Here is a 21,189-nt window from a genome sequence, read left to right on the forward strand (position 1 = left end):
AGGGCTTCAAGGAACCTGCAAGTAATCTGGAGAAGCAAGGCCAGGGAGGCAAGTGCAGGAAGACCCATGAGAACCTGATGGAGTCTTCAAGCGAATCTGAGATCTACTTTCCATGGCTCTAGAGGGTAGGAGGTCAGGCCCAAGGTCAGGGAAGAGACAAAGGGCCTGCCTAAGCCCATGATGAAGCCAGGTCACCAAGGGAAGACAAATGGCAGAGCAGCCCACGCAGCCTGTCTTGGCAATGACAGGTGGCCAGGCCTGCTTCAGGGTTACCTTCAGAGCCAAAGAGCCAAGTGAGCAAAAGATGAGGGAAAATGCTTCATAGTGGGAATCTCATGCTGGAATACGAGACCTGATCAAACACCACAGTATGAAAATGAGCTTGCTTCAAAGGTTTGATTTTTAAATGGAGAACAACCTGGACACAGAGTCCCTTTCCCAGCAAGCTGAAGGCACTCACCTTAAATGTGACGTGAGTGTCTGAAAGGAGGGGGCCTTCGACCTCAATGATGGGTGTGGACTGGTCTCTGCTGATGACGTGGATGCTACCCCCTCCACTGCCATCTATCCCGTCCGCCAGGCTTGGAGGTGAGGAGCTGTCTGTGGTGTTAAGTGCTTTAGCTAAGGTATCAAATGCCCTGCAAGCAAAAATGAAGCAAATAAGTGTTGTGAAGCCACAACTTCTAGGAGAACAACCACTCTAGCTGAGATGTGGTTTAGGAAAACAAAGATAATTAACTTCCACTGGCTGAAAAGGGGGAACAGCAGCTTCCATGTGTTGTTTCCATAGCAACTTGGGCACTTAACTATATATTATCTATTTTCATGTATAATTTCTATTTTTTACAACTACTCTCCAAGGCAGAATTCTCTCTCTTTTACAAATATGAAAGCTAACTTTTCCAAGACCCCCCACATAGTAAGTGGCAGAACTAGAATTCTACCTAACTCAAATCCCCACCTCTTTCCATTGGATCTAGATCTTAATTATCTATCAGACCTCAAGTAAACACGAGGACTGATGGACTTGAGAGGCCCAAACCGTGCACCTGCCTGGCCCGGCAAGATGGGTAGGAGTGGCCAGTCCAATAGAAAAGGGGTAGATACACGCGCTCAGCTGTAGAGAACACACCCTCAGCAGCTGGTCACAGGCAGGTGGTGCTGCCTAACAGCTAACATCTAGCTACCCTGATAAAGCTTTAGACTGCTTGGAAAAAAGGCACATAAGAAAAAGACAGGCTAAAATCAGTAGGGGAGGAGATGCATGACTGATATTAAGGCACAATAAACACCAATATAAGTAACAACTTTTGCCCTGATTCCACTGAGTTATTTAATTTCCTTTGTTATCTGGAATGAAAAGAGTTTTTAAATTGTTTTATATCATGTAATGTAAGTGGGTCCATGTTCCCATAGTTAAAATTCGAAAGACATGTGCAGGGGCACTGTGACAATTTTACAACAATCCTTGAATGAATACAGGGTGGGTGTCAGAATGCTGCCCCCCACCCTCACAATGCAGCCATTATGTATGTGTCGGGAGGGGCCCCCACCCTCATGGGTCCATACCGAGTAATCTCACTCGCAGACTGGTCCTCTGGCTGCATTTCTGAAGTGTCACCGTTGTTAAGCGACTCACTTAGGTTGGCAAGGGACGTTACTACATTTGCCAGTGTGCCCAGGGCTCCCTGGCTTGTTTCAGCCTGTTAATCAGAAAATAATAATATTAAAAATGAACACATGCACAGCTCTCAGGGCAATGAAAGTATAATATTGCTTTAAAACAGCTTCTATGGGGGTGTGACTATGAGCTCAGGACAGTGTGAGGAAGGAGGCTTCTGGTGATGAAATAGTTTTGTATCTTGATTGTGATGGTAGTCACACATATCTACATGATAGAATGGCAGAACAAAATCAGACAAGCTTTTGCACTTTTTTTTTTTGCTTTTTAGGGGTACCTGCCCCATATTGAAGTTCCCAGGCTAAGGAGCGAATCAGAGCTGCAGCTGCTGGCCCTATGCCACAGCTCACGGCATCACCAGATCCTTAACCCAATGAGCCACAACAGAAACTCCATAAACTTTTGTGTGTTAAAAGACATTACTAAGAAGTAAAAAGACAATCCTCTTCCCACCCACACACAAAAGAAAACCCACAGAATGGGAGGATATCTTTGTATATCATACATCTGATAATGGTTTAATAGCCAAAATATCTAAAGAACTCAATAATAGGACAAATAAGCCAGTTAAAAATGCAAATCAGGAATTTCAGCTGTGGTATATAGTGGGTTGAGGATCTTGCATTGCCTCTGCAGTGGCTCAGGTCTTTGTACTTATTTAAAGTAAATGATTTTGAATGTATAATTACTTCAAAGTAAAAAGTTTAAATATCAGCTTCTGGGCATTCCTGTCATGGCTCAGTGGAAACAAATCTGACTAGCATCTATAAGGATGCAGGTTCGATCCCTGGCCTCGCTCAGGGGGTTAAGGACTCAGTGGTGCTGTGAGCTGTGGTGTAGGTTGCAGACGTAGCTTGGATTTGGTGTTGCTGTGGCTGTGGCACGAGGCCAGCAGCTACAGCTCCGATTTGACCCCTAGCCTGGGAACCTTCATATGCTGTGGGTGCAGCCCTAAAAAAAAAAGAAAAAAAAAAAAAAGCTGTTGAAAATAGCCACCAGGCTCCAGTGCTCTGCGTGCGTTCTATCATTCACCACAAACTTCCAGGGAGGGTCTCAGCAGGGCCAGTCACTACTGCCCAGTGTAGTACTTCTCTTCCATCCAGTGATTGCAACTAACTTCTAACAGGCAGCCCTGCCTGAGCACTCACAGGGCACCATGTACTTTAGGAGATGAATGTACTCAGGTTTCCCAGCAACCCTGCTGGGGGGTGCAGTAGGGTGGGCACTGAAATGGAGAAGAGAGGGCACAGGGCCAGCAGCAAACACAGCAGGGTGAGTGCAACCCAGCTATCACAGGTTTCTGGTTTCTTGGGCCTTATTAAGCTGATGGGGTCTCCACCCCACTGGGCAATGGGTCACTGTCTGGGACATCTGCTGGGGGCCGGCAGTGAGCCAGACATGATTCGTCACCATTGCCCCCAGACAGGAGGCTCAAAGCCCAGCCCAGAACCAAGGCACAGAGGGCAGCCCTCCCTGAGGCTGTCAGCTCCCATCTGTGCCTTTCCTTTCCTAGAACTGGATCTTCCTTGATGCGGTGTGTATGCATGAGCACAGACAAGAGGACGCCTGCAGGCCTGGCTCCAGCACTGCTGCCAAGTTGCTCCTTCTGGAGCAGAGACATTGGAGCTCAGCGGGGCTGCTGCTGCTTCACCATGACTCAGGCTACATCAGGGACAATAAGGTGGAAAAAGCAGTGGGGTCCCTTGCCTGGATAAAACCCCTGGCTCTTCAGGAGGTAGCCAGCTGCCTCCTTCTCGGGGTGGCAAACATCTCTGTCCACAAGCTAAATCCCTGTGGCTGATTCACTCTGTCAGTTTTAGAACTGTTAGAATCCCGGCTAGACTTCTCCCTGCAGACCATCTAATAAAAAGGAACTAGGGCTTCTGCAAGAGGCAATCTTAGGATAGGTAGCTTTTTCCTCAGCACACCAGTTTTGCAATGTGTGTTGCAGGGGTGGGTTGGGGGTGGGGGTAACCTTAGAAGAGAACTACAGAATTTTAACCAAATTGAACTCTAAACCCTGACGTGTTCAATTACCATGACCAGCCAGCCCTGACTGAGACTCCAAAAAGCCATTGGCAGCCCTGAAACAAATTATAGCCTGTCTATATCAGAAGTGGATGGAGACGCAGAAGGCTGTGCCCGTAGTGTCTAAAGGCTAAAAAGAAGGCGGGCGCACACATTCAAAGCAGCAGCCTGCACCACAACATAAAGCTGGGGGAGAAGGCATAAGCAGGGAACATCACCTTGGAATCCGTGGCCAGGAGAACCGTACCATCCTCGCGGATCAAAGGCTGCTGGATGTTCACAAGCATCCCTGGATCAAGAAGACCTGTTTGTCTATTTAAGACATAAAAAAACCCAGAGTAGCTTCCAATATTTAATGACAGTGTGATCATGCTGCATTTACCTGTCCTGTATATCTGCCAACACTGAGTAGCAGAAAAGCTCTAACTAGACTCGGCTGCTGAGTGACTGAACACCCCCTTCTCTCTACAATGACACATGCACACAGCATAGTCCGGTCTACAGAGATGACACAGGCACACATCCCCTGGCCAAAGACTGGCTGCTCTGCAGATAACACTAACCTGGTCTGAGCATCACCAGGGCATTCCCAACTCTAGAGCTCACTAGGACACATTCTGGATTTCTTCTTTCCCTCTTTCTGTTCCTTTAAAACTAAGTTTGATAGATGTCATTAAAAAGAATGTAACAATAACCTTGTGCACTACCTAGGACCACTTAGGCCTTTTATTTCTACTGCCAAAAAGGCCCAATCCTCAATCACAGAACTATTTCCCTGCCTGAATGATGCCTAAACTACAGCACATAATTGGACCCCTTGATCTCCTTGAGATAGGAGAAATTCTGACCCCAAGTTAAACCCATTTCAAGTCAAACATCCTCAGGCCTGTCCAGAGATGTGAATGGAATTGCTCCAAAAGGGATGGGATGAGGCAAGATTTTAAGGCTGTGCCCACAGGCAGGGAGCCACGTAAGCCCCCTTCCAACATATATCTGTGCCTCCTCTGATCAGCTCCAGAGGCTGATCAGACGGTTGTGCTTGGTTAAAGCAGGACTGACCTTGCTCCATCTTTATCTGCCACAAACGTTGGTGTGGCTATCAGAGGACTTCTCAGGTCCTTCCGGATATAGATCTTCTCAGTTGAAGCAGCACAATTGCTTGGTTTCTCCCGCTGCACATCAAAAGGCTTCCGCTCACTCTGCACAGCTTAAATCACAACACAAATACTCATGTCAGAGAAAAGATTCAAATCAATAAAAACGATAACCTTCATAGAAAGGAAGGGGTCCTGAGTAGAAACGATCAGCTCAGTGCTAGATGACGATCTAGCTCAACTTTGCAGCCAAAGGAGAGAAATGCTGAAAGCCTAACAGTGTTGTCACATCTAAAGGCATAAAAAAAGCTCAAGATGGCAGATACTATGGCCCAGAAAATGCAGCGTGGCATTTGTGTGGCTTCAGTTCCTGCTGCTCACAGGACTCTCTCCAAGAGGAGAAAACCCTGCAAGTGGGCCCGTAATAGAGAGCTGCCCATACCCGATGTCTCAGAGGAAGCTTTTTTTTTTTCCTCTTTTTTCTAGGGCTGCACCTTCAGCATATGGAGGTTCCCAGGCTAGGGGCCCAATCGGAGCTGTAGTCCCTGGCCTACACCAGAGCCACAGCAACATGGGATCTGAGCCGTGTCTGCCACCTACACCTCAGCTCATTGCAACGACGGATCCTTAACCCACTGAGCAAGGCCAGGGATCGAACATGTAACCTCATGGTTCCTTGTCAGATTCATTAACCACTGAGCCATGATAGGAACTCCAGAGGAAGCTTTCTAACATCCAACTCAAGTTGCTACAGCTTCTGCTGTTAACAGGGGCCATTTTTACATGACACCAACATCATCTCCTTAAGGAATATGGTACAAGAGCCAAGTACACATTCCACAACAAATAAAGACTTTTGCAAAAGAAAGAAAAGAGGACCCCAGGAGTTCCCTTCATGGCTCAGGGGTTAATGAATCAACTAGGATCCATGAGGATGTGGATTTGATCCCTGGCCACGCTCAGTGTGTTAAGGATGTGGTGCTGCCATGAGCTGTGGTGTACGTCGCAGACCCAGCTCGAATCTTGAGTTGCTGTGGCTGTGTGTAGGCTGGTAGCTGTAGCTCCAATTAGACCCCTAGCCTGGGAACTTCCATATGCCATGGGTGTGGCCCTAAAAAAGCAAAAAAAAAAAAAAAAAAAAAAAAAAAAAACCAACAAAAAAACAAAAACAAAAAAAAGGAGGACCCCAGATACAACATGCCAGTGAGGCAAGAGGGCTACCTCACAGACGGGGACCTGTAGCTCCAGGGCCTTCCCAGGCCTCTGAGATCCCTGCAGGGCAGGGGTAGAGCTGATTTGGTATCAGCTTTACCCCAAAGCCTGTGTTCATCCTACTCCACATGCTGCTTTCTGATATATCTGGGCTAGATTTCCACTATGGAAAGTGACCAACCCAAGCTGGTTGGTGCCCAATCACCAAGCTGACCCAGAAGGTGAACCACAATGAAGCCTCAGTGGATATTGTTTTCTTACTTTAAAGCAAGGCATGGACCTCACCTTCTCCCTCCTTATTAACTAATGCAGTTTTTAAAAATACTATTACTCACATTCCATTTTCATGCCCATCTCTAAGCATTTTTTCAGCCGGCAAAACTGACAGCGGTTCCGATGGTGTTTATTGATGATGCAGTCTTGGTTGCTCCGGCAGCTGTATGTCAAATTTTTCCTTACGCTCCTTTTGAAGAAACCTTTGCAACCTTCGCAACTAACAGCCCCATAGTGACGGCCTGAAAGAGAAAGGGCACCTGAAAGAGTTCCCTGAGAGCAGAGGCACCTGCCACAGCCCCTGTTCTTAAGGTTAAGTCTACACAAAGCACCAAGCATGGTGCCTAGGCCTTCACATTTTTCCACCGTCTTTCAAACAGCATGGTGAGCTCATGATGGAAAAATGGAAGCTCAGGTTAAGGGACTGCTGGTAAATGGCTTAACCTTAATACATGGCAGGAGCTCATGGATAGCAAAGGAGCTACCCTGGTCCTGGCTCTTCAGACCTAACTTATGAAGGCCCTCAGCCTCCCCAGTGCTGCTGAGAGTAGTACAGAGCAAACACAAGCTCGTGCCTTTTCAGCCCACAGGGTCACATCCTGCATTTACTCCCTCTGTGTGAATCAAGTCCAGACTGACCTGGGGGGAAGAAGAGTGGGGACTGTGACTATGTGGGCTCAGGCCCAAGGAAGGCTTCTGTGTGAGGCCCACTTGATTAGGTATTGGCAATGCAGTCCTGGAAATACGTTTACAAACACTGTTTTTTCTAAGCTTGTTTACTTTGGGGTCTCAAAGTTCTCATTACCTCTGACATTTAAAAGAGCCCCACCTCAGTTTACCCTCCCTCACGCCTCTGTCTTCATCTGTTCCCAGCTGGGAATGACCTTGGAAAGGCTCTCCTGGTTGTCTCCCAAAAGCCACAACTACACTGTGGGGACAGAGTTTATAGGACCATTGTGGACCGCAGCCATCGTTATAAGCTTTGGGGCGGAGCCATTTCCATCTCTGCACTTGGGAGGGTCTCCACTGTGTGCCTTTAAGATCAGCTGTGCTAAAATGACTGTGTGGACATCATTTTTCCTTCTTTGCAGTGTGTTTCCTTGGCTCTTTAGGTCTCAGAGTGAACTATAGTATCTGGAAACAATGGCATTACAAGCCAGTGATGAGGCCATCCTGTTAAGGCCAGAAGGGAAAGCCAAGCAGACTGCATGGCCTCTATTATGTCCATGCTTCATCATCTGTTTCGAGGTGAGCAGAGTGTCTCTTCTCACTGAGCAAGAAGATGGGGATACAGAGATGAAGGGGCTGGACATAGTTCTTGCCTTAATTAACAAAAAGAGCATGTACTGGCAGGAAGATAGGCCTGACAGGAAGCAATCAGAAGAGAACACACTCAGTGCCCAGAGAGGTGGTACAAAAGGGTGACGAGGACAGAGGTAGCGCTGGCCCTTGCCTGGCAGGGCAGGGCAGAGAAGTGGCAAGAGCAGAGCACCTGGTGCATAGGGGGGCAGGCTTGGAGCCTCTGGCCTTCAGCCAGTGTTCTCCTGTGGCTGTCCTCCTCTTAAAGAGGCTTGGCTCAGCTTAAAAAAAAAAAAAAAAAAAAAAAAAAAACCACCAGGACAACGAGATGTCCAAGTTCCTATGAAGGTATTGACCACAGAATAAAGTTCAACCAAGCAATCATCACAGAACTCAGACCAGTGCCCATAGCACCACCTACCCTCCTGTGGCTCCCCACTGTAACAGGCCAAAATCTGAGCTCTTGGACCAGACATCCTTAGTATCCTTGTACCTACTTCCTAACCACGGAAGCCCAGGGGCTTCCCCAGGGACATGGTGGGTATGGATGTTAAACTCTCAGGGCCCTGGCCCCACCAGCTGGCACACCCTTTTGCTTTACCCGACAAGCACACACTCAACCACCAAGGTTATGGATGTAACTTCTTCCAGGGCCTTTCCTGACCCTGAGACTCTAGCCAGAATCACACTGTTTATCACTATGGGTTATGGTGAGGGCATGATAGAGATGGCTAGTTAGGATGAAGGGGAATAGACAACAAACTCATTACATGAAGCACCAAGGATCTGTGCAAACATTAACTAGATCAAAGAAACGACTACTTTCTAAGTAGTACAAAAAGAACTGATACTCAACCAAATTTACAATTTACTTTTCCTTTGATATCTTGACTTTTCCTTTCTTATAATCTGACAAATGTGTTTGCTTACATCATCACCCCAATAAACAAAGATCATGTTTTGAAATTGACAACTTTCCTCCCTGGATTTGGTTAGTGATGTTGGTCCCTGATGGGCACTCAGGCATGACCTAGGGTTACTTACCTGAGGCTTTGTCGCCGCACACCACACAGTACTCCACCACCTGGGGCCGCTGGACATCGGCCTTCCCCAGCAGACGTTCCACAGAAGCAGAGTCCGTGACGATCTAAGCAGAATCAGGAAAGAAGCAGGGTGCTGATGAAAAACCAGAGCACTAAGTGAAGTGATATTGAACTGTGAATTCCTAATCTTGGGTTTCTAAGAACAACTCTAGACAGAACTGGGAAAATTCCATCTGACGATCAATCAGACACCATGAGTGATGAGGCTGCTCACCTGGACCTGGCCCCACCAGCAGTGGCGGTGGCAATGAAAGTGAGGGGTTGGGGGTGGCGGATGGGTGATGGTGGTAGTGGTGCCCAGGGTCAGACGCTGGCTTTCAATGATCTACCCTCCTATCTGGCTACTGCAACACCCAGGATGAGGGGCCATTGTGGGGAATCACACGCAGATGCTCCAACATGAAGATACTGAGGGTCTTTCTGGCTGCTTCTCTATTCTAATGAAACAGCTTGAAATTACATATTTGGTATATTTGGTAGAGAAATAACCTCTCTTGTGAGGCAGCTGGGAATGGAGGGATTAGAAGAGGTGACCTGGGAACCCTCCTGCACTGCTGGTGGGAATGTCAACTGGTACAGCCACTATGGAGAACAGTTTGGAGATACCTTAGAAATCTATACATAGAACTTCCATATGACCCTGCAATCCCACTCTTGGGCATCTATCCGGACAAAGCTCTACTTAAAAGAGACACATGCACCCGCATGTTCATTGCAGCCCTATTCACAATAGCAAGGACATGGAAACAACCCAAATGTCCATCGACAGATGATTGGATTCGGAAGATGTGGTATATATACACAATGGAATACTACTCAGCCATAAAAAAGGATGACATAATGCCATTTGCAGCAACATGGATGGAACTAGAGAATCTCATACAGAGTGAAATGAGCCAGAAAGACAAATACCATATGATATCACTTATAACTGGAATCTAATATCCAGCACAAATGAACATCTCCTCAGAAGAGAAAATCATGGACTTGGAGAAGAGACTTGTGGTTGCCTGATGGGAGGGGGAGGGAGTGGGAGGGATCGGGAGCTTGGGCTTATCAGACACAACTTAGAATAGATTTATAAGGAGATCCTGCTGAATAGCATTGAGAACTATGTCTAGATACTCATGTCGCAACAGAAGAAAGGGTGGGGGAAAAAACTGTAACTGCAATGTATACATCTAAGGATGACCTGACCCCCTTGCTGTACAGTGGGAAAATAATAATAATAAAAAAAAAAAAAAAAAAAAAGAAGAAGAGGTGACCTCTGAAACCTCTTTCTCCTGCATTTGTAGGTGACTTTCTAGGTGACCAATGGTGCTGCTCTAGAGGTACCTAACTGGTATCAACATGGAAAAGCAAAAAATAGCTGTTATTAAATAATGTACCAACAATAAGCCTTAAAATGATTTATGTATAGTGAGAATATATACAGAAATCAGTATGTGGAATGACCTCTTATAAGACATAACAACAGAATCACCAGCCATCCCTTCACGACCCAGGGGGAATCTACATAAGCAGGGAGGAACTCTGAGTCCAGATGATCAGAACATACTCAAAGAAAGGAAGGATGAGGCAGTATTTACTAGCTGCATCATGGGGCGTCTCAAAAGTACAGCTCTGAAAGAATCCAGCTCTAACAGAAGAAAAGAAGTCCTTTCCTTCTGGAATTTTCTCTGTAGCAGAAAGTCCCTCCCAAAACACATGGGTACTTAGCAGCGTTATACACAGTAGTCAAAAGGTAGAAGCAGGAGTTCCCATTGTGGCTTAGTGGTTAACGAACCAGACAAGCATCCATGAGGACGTGGGTTCGATCCCTGGCCTTGCTCAGTGGGTTAAGGATCTGGTGTTTCTATGAGCTGTGGTGTAGGTGGCAGATGCAGCTTGGATCCATTGTTGCTGTGGCTGTGGTGTAGGCTGGTGGCTATAGCTCTGACTGGACCCCTACCCTGGGAACTTCCTCATCCTGCTGGTATGGCCCTAAAAAAAGACAAAAAAAGACAAAAAAAAAAGAAAGTAGAAACAACCCCAGTGTCTATGAACAGATGAATGGATAAACAAAATGTGGTCTACAAACACAATGGAATATTATCTAGCCCTTAAAAGGAAGGAAATTCTGGAGTTCCCGTCGTGGCGCAGTGGTTAACGAATCCGACTAGGAACCATGAGGTTGCGGGTTCGGTCCCTGGCCTTGCTCAGTGGGTTAACGATCCGGCGTTGCCGTGAGCTGTGGTGTAGGTTGCAGACGCGGCTCGGATCCCGCGTGGCTGTGGCTCTGGCGTAGGCCGGTGGCTACAGCTCCGATTCAACCCCTAGCCTGGGAACCTCCATATGCCGCGGGAGCGGCCCAAGAAATAGCAACAACAACAAAAAGACAAAAGACAAAAGACAAAAAAAAAAAAAAAAAAAAAAAAAGGAAGGAAATTCTGACACATGTGACAATATAAATGAATCCTGAAACCACTGTGCTCAGTGAAATTAGCCTATAATAAAAGGACACAAAATTCTACTTATGTGAGGTCCCTGGAGTAGTCAAATCCATAGAAAGTAGATAGTGATGGCCAGGGGCTGGACAAAAGGGGAACAAGTATTGTTTATTGGTGAGAGTTTCAGTTTGGGAAGATGAAGAGTTCTGGAGATGGATGGTGGTGACAGCTGCAAAACAATGTGAATGTACTTAATGCCACTGAACTGTACCTCTAAAATGATTAAGATGGTAAACTTTGTTACTCCAAATTAAAAAAAAAATAAAAACCAGAACCAAACAAAACCCTGGATCCCACCTTGACCTGGACTAAACGTGCTCCATGCTTGGACACCATGGGATACTAGCCCCGAGTCTCCGTTCCTGTAAATGTTGAGCCTGGAAATTCAGTGCCTCCTCATAACCCTGCTTTCCTTTCAGCTCTTTCTCCTTCCTATACCTGCCCCGTCCCACCTGCCAGAATAGGAAGAACGAGAGCAGAGATGGAGACCAGAACTGAGGGCCCTTCAGCAGCAGTTCACAGGAACAAAGACAGGATACAGAGCTGGGCCAGGCCTGACAATCTGAACGAGGCCTAGGTAAGAAAACAAGTTGGTCCTTGCCTGGTCAGCCCTTGTTGGTACCTCTAAAGCATCATGGGCCAACAGCTGCCACCATGTGGCCTTAGCTGATAACAAGTCACCAGTGGCTCATGCCACCCCCTCAGGTCAGTCTTCTGTGGGGCCACTGATTTGCCTGGCTCCATTCCAACCACCTGAGCACTGGAGCAGCTGCCTTCTGGGCCTTCCCACAGCTCATTTGCTGGTTGTTTACTTTAGCCAAGGCAGTAACCTATCATGTTTGCAGGTTACCAAAGGACCCCTAAGGGATGGATTTGGTCTGCACAGCAGAGATAAGAGATAAGAACAAGTCCAGTAGCAGAAATGCTGAAATAAACACCTGTCAACAGGTCTTACTTGGATCCTGCCAGGGACGAGGTTGTCTGAGGTGGTGAATATGAGCTGCTTGGCACTGGAGGTCTCCGGGGAAGCCAGGATCACCTTCCCAGTTCCAGCTCCATCTGGGCTGGTCAGGATGAACTGCTGCTTGGGGGATCCGGAGGCGTCCACTGCGGTGACTATCTGGATCTTCTGTCCTGTCTGCTGGTCTGTCACGATCTACAAGACACAACACGGAGGCTGCTCTCACGGAGCATGTGCGGCGGCTGCCAACGCTGTCCCGGAGTCAGTGCTGGTCCAGGACACAGTTTCACCAGTGCCGGTGAAATGAGAGAGAGAAAACAACAGGGAACTTTTCAGAAACAGTTTTCATAAAGCTAATATTATTCTAGGATGGTATCATCCCTACTATTTTTAGAATTAAAATACCCTATAGAAGTGGGGAGAAGGGAAATTGCATGAAACTTCCAGTGACAAGTAAGTACTAGGGATGTGATGCACAGCATGGTGCCTAGAGTTAAACTCTGCTGCATGGTGAACTTGAAAGTTGTCTGGAGTAGACCCCTAAAGTTCTCATCACAAGGAAGAAACATTTTTCCCTTTTCTTTTTTTCTGTATTTATATGAGATGGTGGATGTTAACTAAACTTACTGTAACAATTATTTCACAATATAAGTAAGTCATTATGCTGTACATCCAAATCTTAGTGCTGTGAATCAATTACAGTTCAATAAAGGCCCTTTCTGTTATGAAATGAAGACAATAATAAATAGTAGATGATAAGTTTAACTGAAGAAAAAAAAAAATTCTTGCCCTAGAATAGTAACTGTGGGCAATCCTGTTTTTGAAATGCTACTACTCAAAAATATCCAAAAACCTGGAAATGGATGCTTTAAAGAAGGGCTATTTCTGGAGTTCCCATTGTGGCGCAGTGGTTAACGAATCCGACTAGGAACCATGAAGTTGTGGGTTCGATCCCTGGCCTTGCTCAGTGGGTTAAGGTTCCGGCGTTGCATGAGCTGTGGTGTAGGTCGTAGATGTGGCTTGGATCCCGTGTTGCTGTGGCTGTGGCGTAGGCTGGTGGCTACAGCTCTGATTAGACCCCTAGCCTGGGAACCTCCATATGCCGCGGGAGTGGCCCAAGAAATGGCCAAAAGACAAAAAAAAAAAAAAAAAAAAAAAAAAAGGACTATTTCTAAAGGGAAGGTCCTATAAATAATCCTGCCTTGGAGTGACAGAATACAGAGAGTCCCTTGCTGACACAAACCTAACTTCTCCCACCTCCTGACTCAGAAATCTCTAAGGACAGAGATGACACCTGAGTCAGAATTGAATCCCCCAGGGCCAGCACGGGGCCTGACACATGGAGAGAAGATGTTAATAGAAGATTGTAGAAGTGAAATAGGAGGGAAGGGGGCAGGACACAACCCTTAAAGAATGACATAGCCCTTGAGGATACAACAAAAACTGGTTAGAACCAACTAGGTCCAAGATGGCAGAAGATTTCACTTCCAGTGGGCCCTAAGCCTCATTATGTGCTCACTGTAATATATTAGCATCTAAGTGACATACCCATAGACGCCATAACAGTTTCAAGGCCAAAATACCATATATCATGACTTAAAAGGCCAAAAAGTGGGCAGTGGCCCAATTCCTGGAAATCCCTGCCCCTTTCCTGAAAAAGTTGGGGTAATCCCCTGCCTCAGCCCACCTATCTCACCTTTTGAGACGGACCACATTCTGTCTACAGAATTTGCATCTCCCAGGACTCTTGCCTTCTGAAACGGCCCACACTCTAACTCTCTCAATAAATCTACTTCTTACCCATCACTCTGCCTCTCACTGAATACCTTCGGCATTGAGACATACAGACCTAAATTTCAGTAAATCCTGAGACCAGGTGTCAATAAATCCTGAGACCAGGTGTGTGGTTTTAATTAGAAGACAGTGGGTTCATGTTTCCCCAAAAAGAGATGTTTAAGCCCTGACTCCAGGACTTACAAATGCGATCCTATTTGGAAATAGCCTTTGCAAATGTAATCAAGTTAAGAGACGCTATACTGGATTAGCGTGAACCCCAAATCCAATGACTGGTGTTCTTTAAAAGGCGGCCACGTGACGACAGAGGCAGAAACTGAAGAGAAACGGCTGCAAGCAAAGATGTTCCCCTAGAACCTTAAGAGAGAGAGCCTAGCCCTGCCAACCCCTTGATTTTGGGTTTCTGGCCTCTAGAACTTTGAGAGGATAAATTTCCATTGTTTTAAGCCAAGAGTGTAATAATTTGTCATGGCAGCCCTAGGAAACAAATACAAAAGGCAAACTTTATTTAATTTCTTTACTTGGAACAAATAGTCATATTCCTTGACTGCAAACAATAGCAAACTGGGGGCGGGTGTGTGTGTGTGTGTGTGTGTGTGTGTGTGTAAGAAGGGACATCGTTTTCCCTCTGACTTTGAAGGCTTCCATAGCTTGGCTACAGTCAGGGCTGCTTTAAAGCTGGTTTTGAAAATATGCGTTCAAAAGCATTTGTTCCAATGTGACTGATATATTAATATTAGGAAACGCTCTTGAGTATAATGTGAATCCTGGGCTTATTTATACACGATCTGTGCGGTGAGAAACGCCAGATGAACACAGAAAATGACACCTGGTGAAGCAAGCTGTGTGGGAGAAGCCAGCACTATGCACAGTAACACCAGGGCTGCTCTACAAGAAAGACAAGGTTTCTGTCAAGGTAAAGTGCAGCATTTACTGTAGTCATCATGAATCTCCTAACTGCAACACACATAAAACTGCAGTTTTCACTAAATCTATACCTATTCTTTAATATGTCAGCAATGGCTTCTGAGTGTTGTCACTAACCCCACCTTTTCCCATAAGCCCTGTGATTTTCAATGCACACTTTTGCACAAGGTGGGAATTTTCAGGAATGCACATGCCACATTATACCACTGCTGACAGTACTCTACCAGCCCACAGCAATCCTAGATCTACCCAGAAAGGACCTCAATGTGACCTGACACAATGCCATTCTCTCCCATTTACCCACTCTCTGCTCCAGCCAGGTTGGACCCATTATTTCTATTGTAAAGAGCCTACAAATGGACAGCTTGAAGGCAAAAGGTAGCCACTAGGTAACTTTGTTTGATTTCCCAAAATCTAATATAAAATATTAAAAAACCCAACTCAGTTGATGCCAACATCAAATAATGGAAAATTTCCCATAAGAATCAGATTTACAGTTCTTTTGATAAACTAGAAGCGCTGGCCATCTTGGGCCTGACTTCCCCCATGGTACCAGTTAGCTGGGTGTATCAGCCCTTTTAGCTGGGACATAGCTCTCTGGTTCATCCAACTCCTACCCTGCCCTCCTCCTCCACTGCTACCTGATGCTGTAAACACCTGAGTCTGTGATCCTGAGATAGGGCTTTGCAGCTAGAGTCACAAATGGGACGCTTGCTCTATTGCTTCCCAGTTGCTTCAGCTTGGAGCCATTATAGGAGCTTTCTGAGCCTGTGCTTATGTATCTATGAAAAAGGATGACTAGGAAAGTACAATGATGTGTGTGAATGTCCTTGGTACACTGCCCAGAACATAACAGAGCCTTGATGAGAGTACCTCTTCCCTCTCGGCTCTCAAATGCTTCTCTCCATTCTTGGGAAGTCTTGTCTTGTCCCTTTCATCTCATCACATCTCCCCCACTGAGAAAATTAGGGCTTTCCACTGTGGCTCACTCACTCTTTCATTCATTCCTCAAATACTCACAAAGAATGTGCTCCATGCCAGGTACTTGGCTAGAACACAGGAATTATGGAAGTGATGCCTGCTTTCATGAAGCTGTTAGTTTAGTGGAAAAAACTAGCAAAAAAACCAAGTAAACAGACCAACCAGTAAATAATTTAAGTTTATGATATGTATCATGCGGGAAAAGATCATGTTGGGGTAACAATAACAGAGGTACTACTTAACCCAAAAAGGAGAGATCAGGGAACACCTCTGTGATAAGGGGACATGTAAAACAAGATTTAAGGCTGAGAAGAAAGCAGCTGGATAAAGGTTTAGAGAAAAGTGTGTGCTAAGCACAGGAAATGCTCTGTTGTACGGAAAGCCCTAAGAAGACAAGATTCATAAAACTGATGTACAACCGAAGGACCAAGAGAGAGAGGTGGGCTGGCTCTGCTGGGAGTATGGATTTCATTCTAAGTACAATGGGAACCACTCAAGAAGATGTTCCCTTCCAGAACCAGGTCTCCTGATTTTTTAATACTTTTTGATATCTATCTGATTTTATACACATACACACGTGCATCCCATATACATACATATAGATTTTTATATAAAAATATAGGAGTTCCCATTGTGGAACTGCAGGTTAAGGACCCAACAGTGTCTCTGTGAGAATGAAGGTTTAATCTCTGGCCTTGCTCAGTGGGTTAAGAATCTGGCATTGTTGCATCCGGCATTGCAATGTAGGCCTCAACAGTAGCTCCAATTCAACCCTTGGCCCAGGAACTTCCATATGCTGCAGGAGCAGCTGTGGAGGAGAAAAAATGTCATAACATTACAGGTCATTTTATATTAGAGTGTAACAAAGAACAAGAGCAAAGATGTTAGAGTTACAACTTAAAAGGTAAGAGAAATCTATTAAAAATTTTTTTGACCTATACAAAAAGATAAATGAAACAATTTCTTTTCTTTTTAGGGCTGCACTCACAGCATATGAAATTCCCAGGCTAGGAGGCCAATAGGAGCTACAGCTGCCATCCTATGCCACGGCCAAAGCGACGCGGGATCTGAGCCACGTCTGTGACCTGTACCACGGCTCACGGCAACATCACATCCTTAACCAACTGAGGCCAGGGATCGAACCCACATCCTCATAGATCCTAGTCGGGTTTGTTAACCCCTGAGCCACAATGGGAACTCTGAATTTTTTACTAAAAGTTTAACTCATGGATTATCAAGAAAAAAAGAGAAGACTCAAATCAATAAAATTAAAAATGAAAAAGGAGAAGTAACAATGGACATCACAGAAATACAAAGGATCCTAAGAGACTACTGTATGCAACTATACGCCAATAAAATGGGAAACCTAGAAGAAATGGACAAATTCTTAGAAAAATACAATCTTCCAAGACAAAACCAAGATGAAATAGAAAAGATGAATCGACAATCACAAGAAATGAAATTGAAACTGTGATTTAAAAACTTCCAACAAACAAAAGTCCAGGACCAGATGACGTCACAGGCGAATTCTATCAAACCTTTAGAGAAGAGTTAATACCTATCCTTCTGAAACTATTTCAAAAAATTACAGAGGAAGGGATACTCCCAAATTCATTTTATGAGGCCACAATCACCCTGGTGCCAAAACCAGACAGAGAAAGACACCACCAAAAAAGAAAACTACAGGCCAATTTCACTGATGAAGATAGATGCAAAAATCCTCAACTAAATACTAGCAAACCGCATCCCACAATACATTAAAAGGATTGTACGTCATGATCAAGTGGGATTTATCCCAGGGATGCAAGGGTTCTTCAATATCTGAAAATCCATCAGTGTGATAAACCACATTAACAAATGGAAGAATAAAAACCGTATGATCCTCTCTATAGATGCAGAAAAAGCTTTTGACAAAATCCAATACCCATTTCTGATAAAAACCCTTCAGAAAGTGGGCATAGAGGGAAACTACCTCAACATCACAAAGGCCATATATGACAAACCCACAGCGAACATCATTCTCCATGGTGAAAAGATGAAAGAATTCCTGCTGAGATCAGCAACAAGACAAGGATGTCCGTTCTCGCCACTACTCTTCAACATAGTTTTGGAAGTCCTAGTCATAGCAATCAGAGAAGTAAAAGAGATAAAAGGAATCCAAATTGGAAAGGAAGAAGTAAAACTATCACTATGTGCAGATGACATGATACTATACCTAGAGAATCCTAAAGACTCTACCAGAAAACTGTTAGAGCTCATCCACGAATTTGGCAAAGTCACAGGATACAAAATTCATTCACAGAAATCGACAGCATTTCTGTATACTAACAAGGAAAGATCAGAAAGAGAAATTAGGGAAGCAATCCCGTTTACCATCGCATCCAAAAGAATAAAATATCTAGGAGTAAACCTACCCAAAGAGACAAAAGACCTGTATTCTGAAAACTGCAAGACACTGATGAAAGAAATCAAAGATGACACAAATAGATGGAAAGATATACCATGCTCTTGCATTGGAAGAGTTAAGATTATCAAAATGACTATACTACCTAAGGCAATCTACAGATTCAATGCAATCCCTATCAAATTACCAAGGACATTTTTCACAGAACTCAAAACAAAATATTTTAAAGTTTGTTTGGAAGCACAAAAGACAGAATAGCCAAAGACATCCTGAAAAAGAAAAATGGAGCTGGAGGAATCAGGCTCCCGGACTTCAGACTATGCTACAAAGCAACAGTCATCAAAACTGTATGGTACTGGCACAAAGACAGAAATACAGATCAGTGGAACAGGATAGAAAGCCCAGAATTAAACCCACACATGTATAGCCAACTAATCTATGGCAAAGGAAGCAAGAATAGACAATGGAGAAAAGACGGCTTGTTCAATAGCAGTGCTGGGAAAACTGGACAGCCACATGGAAAAGAATGAAATTAGAACACTCCCTCACACCATGCACAAAAATAAACTCCAAATGGATTAAAGACCTAGATAGAAGACCAGACACCATCAAACTCTTAGAGGAAAACAGGCCAAACACTCTCTGACATAAATCACAGCAACATCTTCTCAGATCTACCTCTTAGAGTATTGACAACAAAAACAAAAATAAACAAATGGGACCTAATCAAACTTAAAAGTTTCTGCACAGCAAAGGAAATCCCAAACAACACGAAAAGGCAACCCACAGCATGGGAGAACATATTTGCAAGTGATTCAACTGACAAGGGATTGATCTCCAAAATTTATAAACACCTTCTGCAGCTCCATACCAAAAAAACAAACCACCCCATCAAAAAATGGGCAGAAGGTCTAAACACACAATGCTCCAAAGAAGACATACAGATGGCCAAAAAAAGACACATAAAAAGATGTTCAGCATCACTCACTATTAGAGAAAAGCAAATCAAAACCACTCTGAGATACCACCTTACACCCGCCAGAATGGCCATCATCAAAAAGTCTACAAACAATAAGTGCTGGAGAGGGTGTGGAGAAAAAGGAACCCTAGTACACTGTTGGTGGGAATGTAACTTGGTGCAACCACTGTGGAAAGCAGTATGGAGATGCCTCAGAAAACTAAACATAGAACTACCATTTGATCCACCAATCCTACTCCTGGGCATCTACCCAGAGAAAACCATGACTCAAAAAGACACATGTACTCCAATGTTCATTGCAGCACTATTTGCAATAGCCAAGACATGGAAACAACCTAAATGTCCATCAACAGAGGAGTGGATCAAGAAGAAGTGGTACATATACACAATGGAATATTACTCAGCCATTAAAAGGAACAAAACACTGGCATTTTTAGTAACATGAATGAACCTAGAAATTATCATGCTAAGTGAAATCAGCCATACAATGAGACACCAACATCAAATGCTTTCACTGACATGTGGAATCTGAAAAAAGGACAGAATGAACTTCTTTGCAGAACAGATACTGACTCACAGACTTTGAAAAACTTATGGTCTCCAAAGGAAACAGTTTCGGGGGTGGGGGGATACGCTGGGGTCGTGGGATGGAAATCCTATAAAATTGGATTGTGATGATTGTTGTACAACTATAAATGTAATAAATTCATTGAGTAATAAAAAAATAAAGTTTAACTCACAGGTATATAGTGTTGCTCACAGGCAAAGATCAAACAAGTATCTTCTTCGTTTGTCCGTATTAATCAATACCTATACATTCATATGGATAAAACTTTTGTCAAAGCTTCTTACCTTGAATAACATAAAACAGTGTTTTCTAAATACATTTAAGGTTTAAGCGAGGGAGTGATGGGAAATGCTCTGCATTTTAAAGAGATCTTCCTGGATGCTGGAAGGAAAAAATATAGAACAAAACAAGTGGAAGCTGAGGAACCGTTAGGATGCCACTGGAGTGGCCCAGGTGAGTGTTGAGGGTGGTGGTCATGAGTCCAGAAAGAAGAGGGACAAGTGACAGCAGGTGCAGGTGGGGAGGGAGGTGAGCACTGGGGAGAATGAGGAGTCAGAGATGACTCGGGTTTCTAGCCTGGCAATAGTGGTAGAGGGACAGGAGTTGGTAGGAATGCAGAAATCTGTTTCTGGTTTGCCAAGTATGATATGCCCAAGGGAATATGTCAAGTAAGCTACCAGACAGATGAGCCTGGAGCTCTAAGTATACATCAATTCTCAACTTCAACATGTAAAGAACTTGGGAGTCGTTTTTCCATCCTTAAAATAAGAACAAGCTAGACAAACTGAAAATCAATGACTTGCTTGGGCTTAACAGAGAACTGAGCTTGCAAGGCAAACCAAAGTTTGGAGAAAAGTGAATCCACCAAGTCTGAGATCTGTGTACATGGATCAAATGCCAAGCTGGTACCATACAAATGGTAATTACAATGAAACTGGAGACCTAGCATAGACTAGCATGGGGGTTACAGTCACAGAGCGTCTCCAGGAACTCCACTGGTTCTCATGGTGAAGAGATGAGGAAGATCCCCTGGAGGCTCTGGCAGGGGAAGGGGAAGAGTACTTCATGTGAAATGAACTCAAGTTTTCATACAACAAAGGTCTATTCCCCAGGAGAAAAGACCTCAAGAGGGTCTCATCCTACCTAGAGAAAAGGTGTTTCTTTAAACCAGGCATCTCTATCCTTCCTTTCTCATCTAAGTGGGGCAGGGGAAATTGAGAAACACTTGTGAAGGTTAAAGCCCAAGGATACAGTAAAATAGTAAGATCTCATCCTAAGATTATGGCCTGTTTCCCCTCCTTCACATTTTACCACCATACCAACAGGGTTCCAATATAGTAACAGTGGATTACAGCTGAGCTTTAAGACACAGACTTCTGAGCAGGAATATATCTAG

At 44.5% G+C, this 21,189-nt stretch overlaps 1 protein-coding gene across 9 annotated transcripts in view; it reads right to left on the reverse strand.

The window, feature by feature from the left end:
- The window catches only part of NR2C2 (nuclear receptor subfamily 2 group C member 2), a 112,877-nt gene that overhangs the window by 14,099 nt on the left and 77,589 nt on the right, over positions 1–21,189 (reverse strand). For 8 of the 9 annotated variants that reach the window (XR_014823858.1, XR_014823857.1, XM_084989531.1 and 5 more), the window contains 7 exons: positions 12,135–12,335; positions 8,632–8,734; positions 6,351–6,530; positions 4,769–4,916; positions 3,928–4,021; positions 1,570–1,703; positions 461–638 (listed from right to left, as the gene is read on the reverse strand). Coding sequence is in view for 7 of the 9 variants with exons in the window: in XM_003132387.7 (XP_003132435.3) it covers positions 461–638; positions 1,570–1,703; positions 3,928–4,021; positions 4,769–4,916; positions 6,351–6,530; positions 8,632–8,734; positions 12,135–12,335 (1,038 nt within the window). In the remaining 2 variants the exon portion in view is untranslated. The remainder of the gene's footprint in view (positions 1–460; positions 639–1,569; positions 1,704–3,927; positions 4,022–4,768; positions 4,917–6,350; positions 6,531–8,631; positions 8,735–12,134; positions 12,336–21,189) is intronic. The other variant, XM_084989532.1, reaches the window with a different exon arrangement.

This window comes from Sus scrofa, chromosome 13 (assembly GCF_054392235.1).
Source record: "Sus scrofa isolate SSC_HxYL_T2T_F1_AM1 chromosome 13, Sscrofa_HxYL_maternal_Yorkshire_Landrace_v2.0, whole genome shotgun sequence".
NCBI classification, from domain to species: domain Eukaryota; kingdom Metazoa; phylum Chordata; class Mammalia; order Artiodactyla; family Suidae; genus Sus; species Sus scrofa.